Source organism: Phalangium opilio, unplaced genomic scaffold, assembly GCF_054372755.1.
Source record: "Phalangium opilio isolate 3A_F unplaced genomic scaffold, DU_Popi_V2 ptg000011l_1, whole genome shotgun sequence".
In the NCBI taxonomy this organism is placed as follows: domain Eukaryota; kingdom Metazoa; phylum Arthropoda; class Arachnida; order Opiliones; family Phalangiidae; genus Phalangium; species Phalangium opilio.
Window position 1 is genome coordinate 1,095,090 of NW_028324147.1, and position 18,293 is coordinate 1,113,382.

General features: G+C 37.2%; 5 protein-coding genes across 10 annotated transcripts; 3 read left to right on the plus strand and 2 right to left on the minus strand.

Moving 5' to 3' along the window:
* The first annotated feature begins 16 nt into the window (after positions 1-16).
* Positions 17-2,698, plus strand: LOC149709716 (pyridoxal phosphate phosphatase PHOSPHO2-like). Of its 2 annotated transcripts, none has more exons than XM_089857686.1 (2): positions 17-297; positions 746-2,698. In XM_089857686.1, the coding sequence occupies exon 2, from the start codon at positions 746-748 to the stop codon at positions 1,466-1,468; it is 723 nt and encodes a 240-aa protein (XP_089713812.1). In that variant the 5' UTR covers positions 17-297; the 3' UTR covers positions 1,469-2,698. The 2 variants fall into 2 exon arrangements, with proteins under 2 accessions (XP_089713812.1, XP_089713811.1); XM_089857685.1 differs by lacking the exon at positions 17-297 and adding an exon at positions 304-551.
* Positions 2,503-8,618, minus strand: LOC149709717 (zinc finger MYND domain-containing protein 11-like). Of its 5 annotated transcripts, none has more exons than XM_089857675.1 (11): positions 8,337-8,617; positions 7,213-7,506; positions 7,001-7,147; positions 6,839-6,925; positions 6,459-6,503; positions 5,988-6,171; positions 5,776-5,912; positions 4,941-5,705; positions 4,689-4,877; positions 4,424-4,609; positions 2,503-4,322 (listed from the first exon to the last, which is right to left on the minus strand). In XM_089857675.1, exons 2-11 carry the CDS (start codon positions 7,489-7,491, stop codon positions 4,200-4,202), a joined length of 2,142 nt encoding a protein of 713 aa, XP_089713801.1. In that variant the 5' UTR covers positions 7,492-7,506; positions 8,337-8,617; the 3' UTR covers positions 2,503-4,199. The 5 variants fall into 5 exon arrangements, with proteins under 5 accessions (XP_089713801.1, XP_089713797.1, XP_089713803.1 ...); XM_089857671.1 differs by having other exon boundaries at positions 7,210-7,506; XM_089857677.1 differs by lacking the exon at positions 6,459-6,503 and having other exon boundaries at positions 6,830-6,925; positions 8,337-8,618.
* Positions 8,619-9,145: 527 nt separating this feature from the next.
* On the plus strand, positions 9,146-13,178 carry LOC149709718 (formimidoyltransferase-cyclodeaminase-like). Its single transcript, XM_089857682.1, has 11 exons — positions 9,146-9,281; positions 9,361-9,673; positions 9,749-9,837; positions 9,897-10,076; positions 10,149-10,268; positions 10,344-10,493; positions 10,569-10,757; positions 11,366-11,571; positions 11,626-11,764; positions 11,834-11,929; positions 12,020-13,178. The coding sequence occupies exons 1-11, from the start codon at positions 9,225-9,227 to the stop codon at positions 12,104-12,106; spliced, it is 1,626 nt and encodes a 541-aa protein (XP_089713808.1). The 5' UTR covers positions 9,146-9,224; the 3' UTR covers positions 12,107-13,178.
* A 404-nt stretch (positions 13,179-13,582) lies between these two features.
* On the plus strand, positions 13,583-16,296 carry LOC149709719 (formimidoyltransferase-cyclodeaminase-like). Its single transcript, XM_089857681.1, has 9 exons — positions 13,583-13,865; positions 14,201-14,393; positions 14,458-15,116; positions 15,175-15,360; positions 15,423-15,584; positions 15,642-15,685; positions 15,747-15,885; positions 15,948-16,043; positions 16,097-16,296. Exons 1-9 carry the CDS (start codon positions 13,803-13,805, stop codon positions 16,181-16,183), a joined length of 1,629 nt encoding a protein of 542 aa, XP_089713807.1. The 5' UTR covers positions 13,583-13,802; the 3' UTR covers positions 16,184-16,296.
* On the minus strand, positions 16,218-18,249 carry LOC149709720 (transmembrane protein 98-like). Its single transcript, XM_089857688.1, has 5 exons — positions 17,568-18,249; positions 17,173-17,292; positions 16,888-17,094; positions 16,697-16,817; positions 16,218-16,501 (listed from the first exon to the last, which is right to left on the minus strand). The coding sequence occupies exons 1-5, from the start codon at positions 17,711-17,713 to the stop codon at positions 16,358-16,360; spliced, it is 738 nt and encodes a 245-aa protein (XP_089713814.1). The 5' UTR covers positions 17,714-18,249; the 3' UTR covers positions 16,218-16,357.
* Positions 18,250-18,293: the final 44 nt, after the last annotated feature.

Here is an 18,293-nt window from a genome sequence, read left to right on the forward strand (position 1 = left end):
GCGCTTGCTCATTACCATAATCTATCGGTAAATATGCGAAGCACTTCGCGTCATGCCATGATTTTAGTTTAGGAAGTTAGACGAGTAGGTGTCTTTATAGACATTTCTTCTTAGTTAAAAAAAAATAGCTAGAATTACACGGAAAAGGGGTCAAATTTGACTCCCTATATCTATCGACTTGACGCGAAGAGGTTTAGGGCCTACCTCTAGCTGCCGTAACTGGAAGCTCTGGTTGGTGCTGGAGATTGGAGAAATCTTGACCGAGACCGGCGGGAGGAGGATTATCGGTTTTTTTAGGTGAGTTGCCATGGTAACTCTCTGTGGATTCTTTTCCTACTATAGTGACGCAGTGTCCGACGCGTTTTATGCCATTTTATTTACCATCGCGGAGCTAATAGGGACGGTGGTTTGACCGTTTGAATGACTCAACCCTTAAACTCTAGTTGTAAAAGCCTTCTCGTCATCTTGACCCTCAAAATTTTAATATTATCATGGGAAATTGTATAGAATGCGTTACGATGCAATTAAGACGGGCCGCTTCTTGGAAACCGGTTTGTAAATCTTATTAATAGTTTAATTTAAAAAAATCAAATGATTAGGCCCGTTTCAGGCCCTAACCTTGAAAAGGGGTAGATAATTTGAACAGTCCCTTAAAGTCCCGTTATAAAAGTGACCACTTATACGCGTCACGAGATTCTCATCGTAAGATATTTAATCGTGTCGTGTCTTGTTTTATAAATTTTAGATGGCAACGTCGGTCAATAAGGAGTTGATAGTCTTTGATTTTGATCATACTATCATTGACACGAATGCGGATACGTTCATAAACAGGCTAGCCCCCGAGGGGAAAATCCCCGATCACGTTAAAGCGACTTATAACAATCGAGACTGGACGCCTTACATGAGAGAAGTCTTTAAGTATCTCCACGAAAGTGGCGTGACCACCGAAGATTACATTCGTTGCATGGAAGAAATCCCGTTCGTTCCCGGATTCCAAGAACTGCTGAGGAAATTGAAAGAGAACAATGATAAATTCGACGTCATCATCATCTCGGACGCCAATACCTTCTTCATAGATCGTGTCCTGAAATTTGCCGGGTTACGAGACGTCGTGCTGCAAATTTTCACTAATCCGGCGTTTTTTGACGAGCGAGGTTGCTTACAACTGAACGAGTATCATTTTCAAGACTGGTGCACCCTAAGCTCTCGCAATCTTTGTAAAGGATATATTTTAGATAGCTTCGTGGCTAACCGTAAACGAGACGGTGTGGAATACACCCGAGTTTCTTACGTCGGAGACGGGAGCAACGATTATTGCCCCACCTTAAGGCTCTCAAAGAGAGATTACGTCTTTCCTAGGAAAGCTTTTAGATTGTTGGAGAAAATTAAGAGTAACAAAGAGGAAGTTGAAGCCGCCGTTTGTCCTTTCGAAACAGGATGGGATATTATAAATAAATTGGAACTTTAGAACCAGCCATCTTGACCGCTAAATCGCTTCCTTTACCCATTTTCATGTATATTTTCTGACCTATTTTTATTTAATCAAATGTTTTTAAATGAATTAAAAGGAAAAAAAACCGCTTTTTATTCTTATTGTCACGGCAACGCTAATGCTGTTTTTTAAAAGCATTACGTTAAAGACGAGGGCTGTATTTACTATTTTTAAACAAACGAAAAAGTATTTGTTCCAGTGTCCAAAAGAAAAACAAACAAAAAATATTAAAGAAATGTAACGTGTATAAAAGATATATTAACGAACAAGAAAATGTATTATAGAAAAGAAGATATAACGACCTGTTTTTGAGGCCAAGAAGTGATATATAATAAAACTATACTAAATTAATTTAGAATGCCTACTACTACTACTAAAAAGTAATCCTAATGGATTCCAAATTCTCAGTCAAATATGAGAATTTTTAAAGAAAAAAAAACCGACGTAGAACGAAAAAAAAAAAACGATATTTTTCTCATACGAGTCCTTTAGTGTAACTAAATAAAAAATACTACAATCACGACGACGCAACAACCACCACCACCACCACTCGCTTTAAGTTTAAAGGAAAAGTGCCACGAAATTGTTCCTTGAAAAATTATCGTAATATTTGTGATACTTTACCTTTAAAATGCATCTAACGCTAAAAATTCAATTTTCAAGCACTAAATGCAGCAATAAGCTATTAACGCTTATAATAATCGAGATTTGTACGTGTTTATAGAAAAAATAAGATCCCGTATTACGTTATTAATATCCCAATTAGTTAAATTATTTAACTAATTACGACACTTAGGTTAGTTAGTTAGTTAGGGTAGTTAGATAGTTAAAACAAAAACTTATACTAATAACAACTAATACTATAGTTTAAACGCTTCCAAAGATACTGATTGAAAACTGAATGTAATTAATATAATTTAGGGTTACTTAATTTTGTTAAGTTTTAATCTAAGTTAAATTAAATTAAATTAAGAGATAAGAAAGAAGAAAGAAAAGAAAAAACACACACATTGTTTTTTGTTGAGTGATTTATTTCACATAAATTCTACAGTTTTTAAGAAAGTTTTGGGCCTAAAAGTTTGCTAGGCCAATTTACATGGAACTTTTGTTTGTTTGTTTGTTTTTGTAAAACATTGACTTGAATGAATGAATGAAAAATGATTTGGTTTATAACTAGAGGTAGGAACTAACAATTATTTATTTATTTATTAGGAAAAAATGAACACAAATATTATTATTATTATGGATCTTAAAAAATAACCCCCGTTTTTTTTTTTTTTTTGGTTTTAAAATCACAAATTATAAGCTTTTTTTTCACACAACGTAATTTGTTGCGTTCACAAAATACAAGGGGGGAGGGAGGGGGAATACCCCGTGTCATGTTTTCAAAATATTTTTAGAATAAAAAAAACAGAAATGTTAAAACACTTTATTTCAGGTCTTGGTGTGACCTATTGAAGTTTTCGACCAAGATCTTTAAAAATACCGTGCCAGGATTTTTACTGTCCTTCGTGACAGGCAACGAGAGCAATAAATCTTTATGACTCGTACGTACGAATTCCAACGCGCTAGTGGCCCACTTTGAACTTTAATAATAACAACGCCGATACATTCGTTGGAATTAAAAACATCGAAAAAGGATATTATTAGTTTTTTATAAAAATCATGGCACGTTCGTTTATTAATACAATGTTTGAGAGAGAAAAAAATGAGAAGAAAAAAAAACATCTTTATATTTTCCATATTTTAAAACAATATCAGACAATAATATGGAATGTTTCATCGTTAAACGTAAAATGAAGAATACAAAATGATAGGAAATAAAAAAAATGAAAAATAACAACGAAAAAACTTAGTTTTGTGTATGTATGTATGTACATACACTTAACGGAGACAAAATGGTTTTTACTTTATCCTCATATACTTAGCTTAGTACGGATGAGTTGAATGAAAAATCGTGTATTTCACATGAATTGAGTGTGAAAACCATGTGTTTTCACTTAAACTGTGTGAAAGACCACGTGTTTCACATGAATTTATGAACACTAGGAAAATATTACTCTAGTCTACTAACTTACGGTACAAATATTATTTTTTTTTTTTGCATCAACTACGCGTTTTATAAACTTCTACAAACATCAATAGCGAACGTAAATGAATTTGTTGGCAGTAACAAAGGAATTGACGTCACGAAATTACTTTCCGCGTAAGTCGCTATTAAACACGTTAATTACTGTGTTAATTACGTAAAGCACCAGTCAGAAAGTAATGTCGCTTCGTAGCGGCTAAGTACGAAACTTAAATACTTATCCACGCGCTTAACTTACTTACGTTAAACGCGTAATTGTTGCCATTGCTATAGTAACACTTTTAGACGCGTCTACTTAAAAAAAAAAGTTCGTTTGACCTAGTGTGAAATCTTACTATTGACAGTATAAGGACTAGCAAATGAATATACTTGGTTAAATTGTTACTAATTATTTAGTAATTATTAAATGGTAGTGGATGTATGATACTGTAACGCTCGCTGGCTGCTTGTTGTTGGAAAAAGTTAAAAGTGTGGGTTTTGGTTTTGGTTTTCAATGTTAAGAGAAATATTTTTGAACTTGGTTGTTTTTTTACAGTCAGTTTGATGAAGAGGTTAAAGGTTTAGACTTAAGAGAGGTAGGAATGGATTCGGAGCCTGTTTTTATTTTATTGCGGGTGTTTAGCGTTTTCTGCGGCACGTTCGTTTATGTTCTCTGTGCCAATGAGTTTGCTGGCATTCGACGCTGCAATACGAAGTATTCCAACAACAATGATAAATCGCTTCTTGTTCGCAATTGTAACACTGCGAAATTGCGTAAGATAACGAAAAAAATTTATATTCGTTGTTCCGATTTGTCCGGAATTTGGATGGTTTAACGACAATCGTGACAATGTTGTACTTACCCATTGTTTTTTCTTTGTTTCCGAGATTTCTTGCGTCAAACGTTCTTGCACTTCATTCAGATCTTGTTGGTTTAGAAGCCTCAATTGATCTTCTTCCTTTCGTTGACGTTGTTCAAATTCAGTCTGCATTTTTTCCAGCTTCAAAGTGATTTCTTTGTTCTTTTCAACTTCGAATTCACTCAGCAACTGTTCAGCCAACGATACTTACCTTTAGTTACCGATACAATAACACCAACGCGGGTTGTCGAAGAATATTTGTACTTACCCTTTCCCTAAGTTCTTGTCGCATTCTTTCATTCTCCTTCTTGTGTTCCAATTCCAACTTTTCTTCTTGCTCCTGCATGAGTTTCGCGTACTTGGCTTCGCAATTGCAGGTGGGTTCCGGTTCAGCGACGGCGGCGGCGTTTGAATTCGTTTTCAACGCGACTTCTTTCGCGATGAGCGCGGTCAGCAGCTGTAATGAGACGCAATGTTTAGTCGTTGATCCCTCCCCCCTCCTAAACCAGATTGAAACAACCTTTTTATGAGTTTGCGTAGCGACAGAAATCCTGGCGTACGGTGATTCCTGACTCGATGACGTTACCACGTTATTATCTTCTTGGGAATTGACGACGGCTTTGCGAGATTTCTTTTGAGATGACGACGAAGGCGCTGCGTCTCGGGATGTCTCTTCTTCGTCTTCCCCGTTGACTGTCTCTCCTTCGCTATCGGAGTTTTCTTCTTTAATTACAACCCCATCGATGATACTGAGTGGAGATGGAATATGTGGTAGGATGGCTTGAGGCGAAGGTGGTGCTTGGCTAACCGTCGCTTTCGAAGCTTTGGCGCTATTCTTTGGAGGACGACCTGGTCTACCTCTCGGGACAGTAGCTGGCTTCGTTACGGTTCTCTTTTTCGCAACAGGAACGTCATTATCGCTCTCGTTTGCGTCTTCGTCCGTCGATTCCTGATAAGCCTTAGCAGCGGCTTTTTTGGGAATACGCGCGGCTGGACTGGCTTTACGCTTATTGTTTGAGGTCTTGGGCGCCGTTTTACACTCTTCCAACATTTCCTGATGACGTTTTAGCTCCTCTAGGGCTTTATTGAAACCCGACGAGCGTTTAATCCCCAAGGCTTGAAGACTGGTCTCTATGGGCCGTATTTGATCCTTTTCAATATTAGCTCTTTGATGGTGACCACCAAAAAAGCGGACGTCGTAAACTCCCATGTTTTTACGAATAACTTTAGCTGGCCAATACGGGAAACCTTTTTGTTTAGCGTAAACTAATTCGTGAGGTGGGTCCTGCAATATTGTAGGCCTAAATGTAGATTATAACTGCCGAAATGAAAACGGGAAAAGATTTCGATCTTACGCATGGTTCGCAAAACCAGAATCGATCTCCCTTTTCATTTGACATTCGATAACACTCGCGGCATTGTCGAATTTCACCCAAATCGTAGATGCAATCGCGCAACATTTGTCGAGCCATATCAGCCATCGAAGAATGAACTGTTTACGATAGTTTTGTTAAACATTACTAACTGCCAAAAAAGTTCTAAAATAACATATTCTACGATGACGTACCCCCGTAATAAATGACAACGTTATGAACGATAGTTTGCGCATCAGCTTGGAACTCTTCCAATCTGCGATATTCGTTCGCTCGCGCTTTTTCTTCCATAGTTAACAAATCCATTTTATGGTAAATCAAAAAATTGGAACGCCACACTTCCTCTTCGGTACCTGGCATTCTATGCAAGTCCCTGGTCTGTATATTGTTTAAATATGGGAAAAAGAACACTCAGTATCTTTTTCAATGTTTCAAAGAGTCGCAATGCGATGCAATGCTCATAAATGGTTAAAATCTTCGTAAAAACCAGGGATTGTGCTATTATTTTATAAACCAATTACGTTTACAATACTCGGACAACGTGCAATAGGTATGGTAAAGTAAAGCAATTTAGGGAATTGCTGGTATTTTTTTGCAGTTTAGAAAGAAGAAAGCTATCGACAATCTTGCAATGAAAATAGAAAATGGATTTCTTCGGTACAAACCAAATTAGGGTCTTCAGGAGTACGATGTTCCTTTTTACCAATAACCTCCATAAACCCAAAAATTATTTTGCGACAAACGAAAAAACAAGAATACACGGTTATATATTATTACATTTACATTTTTTTTTGTTTTGACTAATTATATATCGATGATCCTGTACTTTATAACATTTGAATGATTTTTATATGAAATGATCTAGATATATGGAGAGGAAGTTGGAATACGTGCAGAATTTTTTCTTCTTAATAAATTTTAATGTTTTATTTTACTGGATATAGCGCGAGCTAAAATTGCATTATTTTATATATGTTGCACTTTTTTCCCCTCCCCCCTCTTTCTCTAAATATAAGTAAAATTGACAACACCGTACCCCACATACCTTGTCCTTGAGACGCAAGCAAGTGTAACTAAGGAGGCTATTCATTTCATCTGGACTCATCTTGAAAATGGTTTTGCTCGTTAACAGCTGAAATAATGTAAATAATTACGAGAACTCGCGTTTTAGGAAGCGTGCGTGTTTGAAAACAAACATTGAACATACCTTGCAAACGGAACATATAAATGTTGAAGAGGTTGTCAAGTCTTCTTTGACGCAAAAACTGTGATAAACTCTGTAACATTTTGCGCATAGAATGGCGTCTCCTCCACGGTGACATTCAAAACAATACCAATCGTGACCGTCCAATTCCTTCATAGGGAAAAACATTGTAACAACCGATCTAGGAAATGAGGCGAAAATTGGTCCTTAACTACTTGGTTTTCAGTTGGTAATCGATAAGCTTCTTGTTCGACTCCCGCTTTGGAACCTTTACAACCAACGGCGGTTTTCTTCAGAATTAACCCATCTTTAACGGCGAAACTTAATTGGCGATCCGAATCTTCGGGGCTCAAATTATGTATTCGTTGCATAAATTTGGCAACGCGGTCACTCGTGGTGATTTGCTTTTGGTGTCTAATTGTTTCTAACGCGTCCCACATTTTCAGGACCGTTTGGGGACAAGCCAGTCGACGTTTTACAGGTTGCAACGACATCTTCTTGGCGACTATCTGGATTGAAGTGTAATACGGATTGACTTATAGTATAGGAAGACGGATGGACAACTGGACAGTCAAGGGGGAGAATTCCGAGTGCGTTAAAGAGTGGTTCGTCGTGGCGATTGTGTAAGTGATAATATAAACTTTTTATAATGTTTTTTAAGATTAGTGGGTTAGTGCGACGAATGTTGCGCAATTGTTGAGAATTTGTGAGATATATTGTCGGGGGGGGGGGGGTACTGAAATTTTGGCGCAATTATACCGCCATTTCAAGGAACCTTTTGGCTCATTTATATGCCAATTTCATTAAACAGTTATGACAATACTGTCAATATTATCAAAATATTCTCTCGGCCATTTAATGGGACAGGCAACCTTCAACAACAGTAGGAGTCACTTGGGACTTCCCCAGGGAAACTATATAGAGCTATCTCAGAAGCCTAAGTATGACGTCATCCATGCTATTTTCCCATAGAACCAAAGCGGTACCAAAAATGGCCGCCCACTTCCAAAGTTAATCTCGTGACGTTTTACCGAAACACTGACGTCATAACTGAGATTGCTCTATTCTAGGTTGCGGGTCCCTTTAAATGTGTCTTTGCCCAAATCATCAATGTTTATAATTATTATAATTTGACAATTTAAATAATTCTCGCTATAATTTACGCCACGCGTTTTATACTTCTATAAACCAAAAACATGCAATCAATTATCAAAAAAAAATAATAATAGTGCAAATTATTTTCCCAAATTCATGCAAAATACAATTTATTTTTTAAATATTTGCGCGCCATAAACAACATGCCATGCAATAAATCATAAAAACAATAGCACATATATACTTCTGTTATTAATCGGCTTCTGTTGTGCAGATGTATTAGTATATTACTCTTCTAATGCTGCTCCTCGTTGCATCTAATAGTTTTTTATCCAGTATGTATTTTATCAACAAAGGATCGCGGAGATAACGAAATAAAATAACACAAATTTCAGTTCGCGCTTCACGCGCCGAAACTCATTTATGATCGCGAACTTGAAATGATAAAGATGTTTTTATTTGTTAATTAAAATAAACAAACTGCATAATGTTATGACTCTAGCGTTATCACGCCTCGCAGTCCATGGGCCAACCTCCAGAAATGGCGCGATTTACCGCTACTAACTAAGGGGAGATGTCGCTAGTGTCTTGTCCAATGAAATTTTCGACCTTGGAGGAATATTCTCCGTAGCCTGTAAGTTTAAAGTTCCTTGGTGGGATTATAAACTCCTTGTTTCGACCAATCATAGCCACACCCCTACGTTGTCTGCAGTCTGGCGACCTTGGGATTGGCGCTAGCGGCTTGTCTTCTTCCCCCGTTGGCTTTCCCTTCCCGCCAACTGTCAGATTTCGGGCGCGCTTTAATCCCGCGCGTAATGCACATGGCAACAAAATCGTCAGTGCGTCAAATTTTAAGGACGAAATTTCAATTTGCGTACTCTTTGACCTAAACGTCTCGTTCTTTCTTAATTTTTTCGTTAAAGTATCGTTTTTCACGATAATTTTTATCATGTTTACGTAAAATTAATAAGAGTGGCAACTTTAACTTTCGAGTTTCGTTATGAGGATTATCAGATTAGCCTTATCTCGATTAAATTAAGGGGTCTCAATTTCGAGACCTTATTCTCTTAGGATACTGGGGCTCACAGAAAATATCATCGTGGAGCCGTTAAGAACTCTAAATATTTCGAATATGAAGGAAAAGATTGTAGAATGCGTGCCAAATTTCTCAGAAGGCCAAAGCAAAGAGGTATGTAGCGTAGCCGTCTATTTCGTACATTTTATTTCATTTTTCACCGTGTAAAAAATTAATTATAAATTACGGATAGATTATAGAGTCAATATCAGAGGCTATATCATCAACGGAAGGCTGTTCCTTGCTTGATGTGGCTCCTGGAATCTCAACAAATCGCACAGTTTATACTTTTGTAGGATCTCCCGATGCTGTCATCGAGGGGGCTTTAAACGCAGCTAGGAAAGCCTTCAGGCTTATTGATATGACAAAACATAAAGGGGAACATCCCAGACTAGGTGCTCTGGATGTATGCCCCTTTATTCCTGTTCAGGGAGTTGAAATGGAGGAATGTATATATTGTGCTAGGAAGTTCGGAGAGAAGTTAGCGGCTGAATTAGGGGTTCCAGGTTGAAATTTTTGACGTTTTTCATTGGAAGCATTCGTAAATATAAATACTATTTACTCTCTAAATATTTCTATAGTATATCTATACGGTTACGCTTGTCACCAAGAATACAGAAAAACTGTATCACAAATAAGAGCGGGGGAATATGAGGGTTTATATGACAAGGTTTGAAATATTTTTGTCGAAATCAAAGGATTTTGATTTTGACTGAGAAATTATTGTAGATCAGTCGACCCGAATGGAGACCAGATTATGGTCCAGCGGAATTTATTCCTTCTTGGGGCGCAACAATGTCAGGGGCTAGGAAATTTTTAATAGCGTACAATATCAACATGTTAAGTACTAAAGAGCAAGCCCAAAGAATTGCGTTGAATATTAGGGAACAGGGACGAGGGAAAGATCAAGTTTGTAATAAATGTAAATTTAAAAGAAGCCATTGATCCGTTTTAAAATAAAATTTACCAATTTCTGCATAGCCTGGTAGGTTAAAGGCTTGTCAGGCCATTGGGTGGTGGCTTGAGGAGCATAAATTGGCCCAAGTATCCATGAATGTTAATGATATAGATATAACGCCTTTACATTTAGCTTACGAAGAGGTTAGTATCGCCATCGCGTTAATCCCGCGCCTTTCTTTCTTTCTACAATGAAACTTAAATTATTTTACCGTAAAGGTTAGTAAAGATGCTAAGGAGTTAAAATTAGCCGTAACTGGATCAGAAATAGTTGGCCTTATTCCTTTACGAGCTATTCTACAAGTAGCCGAGTTTTATATAGCGAAAGAAAACTTATTTGTATTAGAAGATGATCAAAAAATACATCTGGTAAAGAAAGAACCGGAAAAAAAAAAAGTTTCGTTTTAAAGTGATTGTTGATGACGTTCTTCCGACGTGTTATAGGCAATTAATAGACTAGGATTGAACTCTTTGAGTCAGTTCAACCCTAAGGAACGTATCATTGAATATATGCTTCCCGAAAGGCAAATGGGCCCATTAGTCAAATTATCACTTTACGAGTTTGTACATACCGTATCAGCCAGAACCGCGGTACCAGGGGGAGGTTCGGTCGCAGCCGCTGTAGCCGCTATGGTAATGAAATTAGCTTTAATTTGAGCCCAAGAACGTCAAAATCGACCCTGAAATAAGGAAGTTATGAAACTTCAAAGTTAAGCCTACTTTATAGACCAAATTAGGCTTAGCGTACTTCAATCAAAACCACGTGACTTCTGTAATTATGGACCAAGTTTGACTCTTGTGATCTCATTTTATTTAGTTACAAGTAATTTGGTAATGAAAGTAGTTTAACATGGGCCCAAGAATGTCAAATTTGAACTTGAAATAAGGAAGTTACCAAACCCGATAGTTAAGCCTACTTTTAGACCAAAGTAGTCTTCTCCGAAAGTTAAGCCTACTTTTAGACCAAAGTAGTCTTCTCCGAAAGTTAAGCCTACTTTTAGACCAAAGTAGTCTTCTCCGAAAGTTAAGCCTAGTTTTAGACCAAAGTAGGCTTATCCCAAGTTAGGCCTACTTTTAGACCAAAGTAGGCTTAGCGCTAAGAATAATTCATTCAAAACCGTGTAACATCCGGAATTATGGACCGATTTTGATGTTTTTGGTCTCATTTTAAAGCTTGTAATTAGCCCTAATTAATTAGGCACGAATATCTTTCGGTAAATTTATATTAAAACCCTTAAAAGGGTGCCGCTTTGGGAGCCATGGTGGGTCAAATGACATACGGTAAAAGGCAATGGGAAAAATACGACGATCAAATGAGGGGACTCATTCCCGTCTTACATCACACAATGAAAGAAATCATTACCTACGTTGATGCCGATACTGGTGCCTTTAACGATTACTTAGCCGCTTTAAGGCTACCAAAAAATACTCCTGATGAGGAAGCCTTGTGAGTTCATTTCACCATACCCGTTTAATTTAATTATTAATTAAAATAATTTAGTCGCAAAGCGGCGTTAGAGGATGGTTTAAAGAAAGCCATCACTGTTCCTATGAATATGGCGCGAGCTGTCAGTAAAACGTGGGATACTTTGAAAGAAATGGCCGCCATTATTAATATCGGAGCCAAATCTGACTTACAGGTCAATATTTATTTATTCATTCGTTTGTTTGTTTAAATATACCACGACATATTTATCTACTTTGATTAGGTGGGCTTAAGATGTTTAGAATTGGGTGTAAATGGTGCCTATTCCAACATTGTCTTAAACGTTGAAGGCATCAAAGATGAAAAATATAAAAGAATGGTAACCTTAATTAATAATTACCATCTTTAATGGGACTATTAAATTAATATTGCGGCGGTGAAATTTATTATTATTATTATTATTATTAAGGTGATGGAGGAGATCGAACAACATAAACTTTTAGCTGAAGAAGGACATCGTGAAGCCCTGAAAGTCCTTATGGAACGTAAAGAATAGTTAGCTGATTAAATTCCATCCTAAAACATTCCATATAACCAAACCCTACTTACATTTATTTTTATTTTTATTTCTTTTTCTAATTAATTAATTAATTAATCTTTATTCATTATTTTGTTATATTTTCTATTCTTATCATTTTTCGTGCCATTCCTATAGCCAAGAACAAAACCTAATAACTATAGCTAGATTAGATTTAAACTAAATTAGATCGTTAATAAACAATTTAAAAGTAATTATAATTTTTTCAAGCAGATCCCGGTGGTGTTGATAGAAGTTTAGTTACCGTTCCTTTGTTTGTTAGTTTATTTTTGTTTATTTGAAAGCCTGCCAATGGCTGCCATATTTTCAGCACAGAATAATTCTTATTAATTCAAAATGGTTTAATTATAATTAACTTAATTGATTCTAATTTGCAATAAGCCAAGTAAGATGGATCGTTTAATTAATTTTATTATTAAGGAAAATTTGTTCAAATTTGGGCTTGTATTAAGAAGAGGAAAAAAAAACATCTACCGAACAAATTAATTTAAATAAGAAATTTCATTATTTGATTTTAATTTCTGCACTAATTACTTTCTTATTTGCGGAAAGTGCCAATTCTAAATAAATGGAACGTAGCCTAGGTATGTGACAAAAATCATGTGATTTTGTGAAAGAAAAATGGCAGCAAATGAATTGAAAGCGTTTTTTAATTTTAATATTTTTCTACTGCTTAAAATCAGATCAGGCCAAGGCCCGATTTATTTAAATGGCTTCGCATCCCTTAATTTAATTTAATTCCGAGTGAATGATATTTGATTTGATAATCGCACCCCCCCACACACAGACACACAGCCCTCCAAAAACAAATGCTGATTTATACAAATTTATTGATTGATATAAATATATAATTTATAATTTACATTTGTTGAATTATAAAAATATAATTTTTTTATTATTTTACTACTATATATCGATCATCATATACACAGTATATATATTACGTTGCATTATATTATAAACCGATGATGAAATCATGTATATTACTATATATTGTTTTATATAAAATTTTCATCCTTTTTCGTAACTATTTGGGAGAAATTTGAAACTTTCTCGAAACATAATTATTTTAAGTTAGGGAAATTTCATCAGGGAACATTTTCATAAGTCTGGGAAGGGTCTGACTGCCGAGCCTGAGCTTTTATAGAGCTATCTCAGTCGTGACGTCAGTGACTGCCAAGGTAAAACGTTTAGCTTTGTGGGCGGCCATCTTTGGTAGGCTTTGGTTGGTTCTATGGGAAAATAGCGCGAGTGACGTCACACTAAGGCTTCTGAGATAGCGCTATTTCATTGGATAGTTTACCGGCTTGCCTTACGCGTACACGTACACGTAGGAGTTTAAAACTAGATATTCCTGATATCTACCTTAGAAGTTTGTATTTTCGACCTAAAAAAAAAAAAACATTTTCATCTGTAGGCCGATGTTCAATGGATATTATACATTTGAAAAAGAATTTGAAATATTTTCTTTCGTGTTTTTTTTTTCTTCTTGAAGGGAAATTTATGATATGTTTCAAGAGACACACGTCACGAAATTAGAAGGGGTGTTTGACGTCAATCCGTATCCTCCCCTTGTAAAGAAGAATTTTAGTTACGTTATCTCTTATAGAGAGAGAGACTATTATAGCTTCGATAAAATCAATTAAAGTTGAAAATGACGGATTCCAAAGCTGTTGTCGCTTGCGTTGCCACCGTCGCCGATTGCGGCCAAAATAGGGTAAATTTAATTTATAATTATAATGACGCCTCCTTAGCCACCAATTTTGCGGACCTGTATACTCAGAATTTCGTGTATAGTTATTTAATGGGCCAAGGTCGTTACGGACTTTTGATATATTTTGTTCGATAATAAAAATTCAGCGCAATAATCTTCAGATATTTCATTTTAAAAATTGCTCATTTGACAAATAAATTTTATAGTAATTACTTAGCCGAAGAGTATTATGCCATCGTTTCATGGCCTTGAACCTTTTCTTCAAGGTCATGGTAATCGTGGTGACCTTCGATACGAAAGTTTCAGATAAGGGATTTTTCTTTCTCAAATTTCAACAGGAGGACCTTATAGATAAATTTAAGAACGAAATTCAGGGGGAAGTCTATGACGGTATCTTCTTGGACATTAGCTACTGTCCGTTGTCCAATCGCTCAATTTACACTTTCGCTGGTACGCCAAATCTCGTGACGGAAGCCGCGTATAGTTTGGCAGATGTTGTGAAAAGCAACGTTGATTTTTCTAATTACAATGGTCCGTAATTTAACCAATCGTAAATAGCTTCGTATTGAGTGAATTCTAAGTATCGTAACTTTAGGGGCATTTCCTTGTTTCGGATCTTTGGATGACTGGGCTTTTATCCCAGTTCGTGGAATAAGTCTCGAACAATGCCACGTTCTGGCCAAAGACTTAGCTAATAAACTTGAGCTTGGAATATTGTTGAGCACTATCCCCAAAATGGGCAATAATTATTTACATACAATCGTAGTTTACCGATACGATAACCTAGATGACGAGAATCTACGCGATTTACTGAGATTTAAGGCTGGATCCGATAAAGTACCCTGTATACCCTCTTTGGGATATTCTTTAATTCGGGCCACTAATGGCTACATCAACTTCAACATTCATTTGTTCTCAACGTTGGAACAAGCGAACAGAATCGCCTACGACATACGAGACATCGGTAGAGGACCCGATAAACCGGGTACCCTTAAAGGTTGTCAGGCCATCGGTGTATGGGATAGCGCTTCTAAAGTCGCCTCAGTAACTGGGACACTTCAGGATCACGTTTCGTCTACGTCTTTGCATTCCACTTATGAAGAGGTCCTAAAAATCGCAACCCAGTTGAATTTACCCTTAATGGGGTCGCAGGTTGTTGGGGTGATACCTTTAAAGGTCCTTCTTGACGCCGCGGACTTTTACATTCAAAGAGATGGTCTTTTAATCTTAGAGGAGGATGTCAAGGTTAAATTGGTACGTTAGATCTACTCCGAGACTCGGAGATTTCTCAAAGTATATTTTAAAATCAAAGGCAATAAGCAAGTTGGGTTTAAATGCCAAGGAACCGTTCGATCCGCGAAAGAAAGTGTTTGAATACATTTTTCCAAGTGACTCTGACTTACTAGTCAACAAATCCTTGAAAGAATTTATAGGAACGGTAGGAGCGAGGGTGCCTGTTCCCGCTGGTGGATCAGTTGCTGCAACAGTCGCGGCGTTGGTATGATTATAAGTACATAAGGTTGCGTCCAAATCTAACGTCCTCGCGTACTTGTAATAAAGGGCGCTGCCTTGGGATGTATGGTTGGACAAATGACATACGGCCGTAAGAAATGGGAACAGTTTGACTCACAAATGAGACGCTCGATACCCATAATGCATCGCGTTATGCAAAAAGTAATCAGTTACGTAGATGAAGATACTGACGCTTTCAAAGAAGTCATTGTAAGTAATTGAAGGTATTTGTTAAAGGGCTTTAGCATTTAGTACTTTCGAACGCAGGCTGCACGAAAACTCCCAAATGAGACTAACGAAGAAAAATTAGAGTAATTGTTACGTACTTTAGATTTCACTTGAATTGTAGTTAATTCTTATTTGTTTTTCTAGACGGGAAACCGCGTTGCAAACTGCGATAATCAAAACAATAGAAGTTCCTTTAGGCTTAGCTAGAAGTGTTTCAGAAACGTGGTCAGCCGCTGAGGAACTGGCCCCAATTATAACTGAGGGTGCAATCTCTGACTTAAGGGTATAATTAAACATTGCCGAAGTTATAGATGACCCATTTGACCTTGTTTGTGAATTAAATAGGTAGGTGCGTGGTGTTTGCAACTAGCCGTGAAGGCTGCGCATTCCAGTATCCTTGAGAACGTCAAGGGTTTAAAAGATGACGCGTACCGTAACGAGGTAATCAGTATAGGATATGCTTTGCCTATGAAAACTGACAATAATACATCTAGGTTCTGAAACAAATGGAACGCCATTTGCAATTGGCCAAAGATGGTAAGAAGAATGTCTTGGCTCTCCTTGCAAAAAGACATTGTTAAAGCCGACAGATACGCGTTATGTAATAACTAATAATCCATTTAAAAATATTTATTCTTGGTTCAAAAAAAACTCCAAATTCTTGTTCAGTACATAAAATTATAACCATTTTCAATATGTCTTGGTAAAAAATGAAATAGACCAAAGAAGGCTTGGGGGGGGATTAAAGAAAGGTTTTAATTGGCCGCGACAGTCGCGTTAGTCGTTGTACAACCCGATGACGTTCTAATCATTGACAAATGAGGAGTGCCGTGTTGGCTTTGAGGTCGCGATACACTTTGACCCATCAGTTCCAGCGCTTTACCAGCTTCTCTCAACACCTAAGTTTAAAAAAGAAGAATAGGCCATTATTATTTTGATGATAATCGCCTCGCGAATGATGTGTTTATTGAGTTTGCGCTGATCTAATCAGTTTTTAGACAAGACCTCGTGGTCTTTTGAAAGCAAACGTGCCCTCGCATTATTATAACAAGTTCGGGGCGAAACGTTTCGCAACTCGTTTATTCGTCATTTACCTCGACGTGTTCATCCATATCTTCCAAGGCTTCTTCGATCCATTGAGGCGCTGTTGTGATACTGCAAACGGATCTCGTCACCAAAGCCAGGTGAGATACTGATAGTATTAGCGACGTTACTCTAAGGTTAATTATGAAATAAGCTTAATTAGCCTTGTCAATATAAAGTTAGGCTTAAAGTTTAGGCCTACCGAGCTTCGAGTAGACGCGGGTCAAGGGGCGGATACATTGACCTAACAACGTCATCGACACGCGGACTGATTCTTCTGGCTACTTCGATCATTTCGGACAACTGATTTTCACGGTGTCTTACGGTACTGCTCATGGTTAAGGCTACCAGGCGTTCCGTTAGATGATGGCACTTTTTGAGGATGGCCAGACAATGAGGAATTAGGCCTCTGTTAATTGTTAAGTGGAATTAAAAGTTGTATGGTATTAATACTTTGGGATACGGGGTAACTTTAAGACATTCTTACGTCGCGTCATCGACCCATTGGTCATCCGCTAAGATTTTTTCGATATCCGGGTGAAGTCGGACATCGTCCAACTCCATGTCCCGCGTTTCTTCGTGATTGCTTATTAGAGAGACATCTGGTCTATGTTTTAAATAGCCATAAAATTAACATATCACGTGTACATGCGTAGCAAAAGTACTTAAATACTTCTAGACTAACGCTGATGACTATAATTACAATAGCGTCATCATTCTACGTCGTCTTACTTAATCCGGTGGCCATGTGCTTTAAGAAGAACATGGTCACTGGATAAGTATAGAGTCGGACGTACGCCTTTCTATAAGCCAACTTATTAAGAAGAACCAAAACCCAGACGGTAAAAATAAAGCTAGCCAAGAAACAAAATGGACCACAACCTGTGCTCTCTGAACTGTGGTGATAGAAAATCGATCTTCCTACAATATTTATGTTTACAAACGAGGATCAGGGCCACCAAAGAACTCAGAAAGACGATCGTCAGTACTCCGATGGCCACGGCCACTACCGCGTCCATGGTTAACATATTCGCGTCGCGAATGAAGGAATTCGACACTTTATCGATTGATTCTCAAAGTTAGAAAAAAAGCACAAACACACTCTCGACTCTTGGCACAAAAAAGAATAGGAAACCCCTACATAATTAACGCGCACAAATTAAGGTGATGAAGAGAAACGACATACGCTCCTAATTATCCAATTATCCACGCCATGAATGTTCCTTTTTCGTTGTAGTTATTCCCCGTTGAAAAGGGGGTGGTGTTTTCATTTATATATCACATATACAGACGTAGAAGAATGTTAATACTCCACGGTGTTAATTTTCTACCGTATCAAATGAACATCGGAACTTCAACTCGCGTCCATTTGGTTATTTTGTTTACGATTTTCCGCTAAGCCTAATTTTATTTAGTTGTAACTTTAAAGATTAACGCGACGAAACAAACATCGCTGGCTGAGACAACTTTCGATTATGAAAGAATTCAAAATACTTAATGGGTTGTCTAACTTCTTTGATGGTTAACAACAACACTACAGGTTTCTATTTCCCTCGGCTACTATCTCGAGCCTGTTCAACCAGTCGACTCTTCTCTTACTTCCCCTTT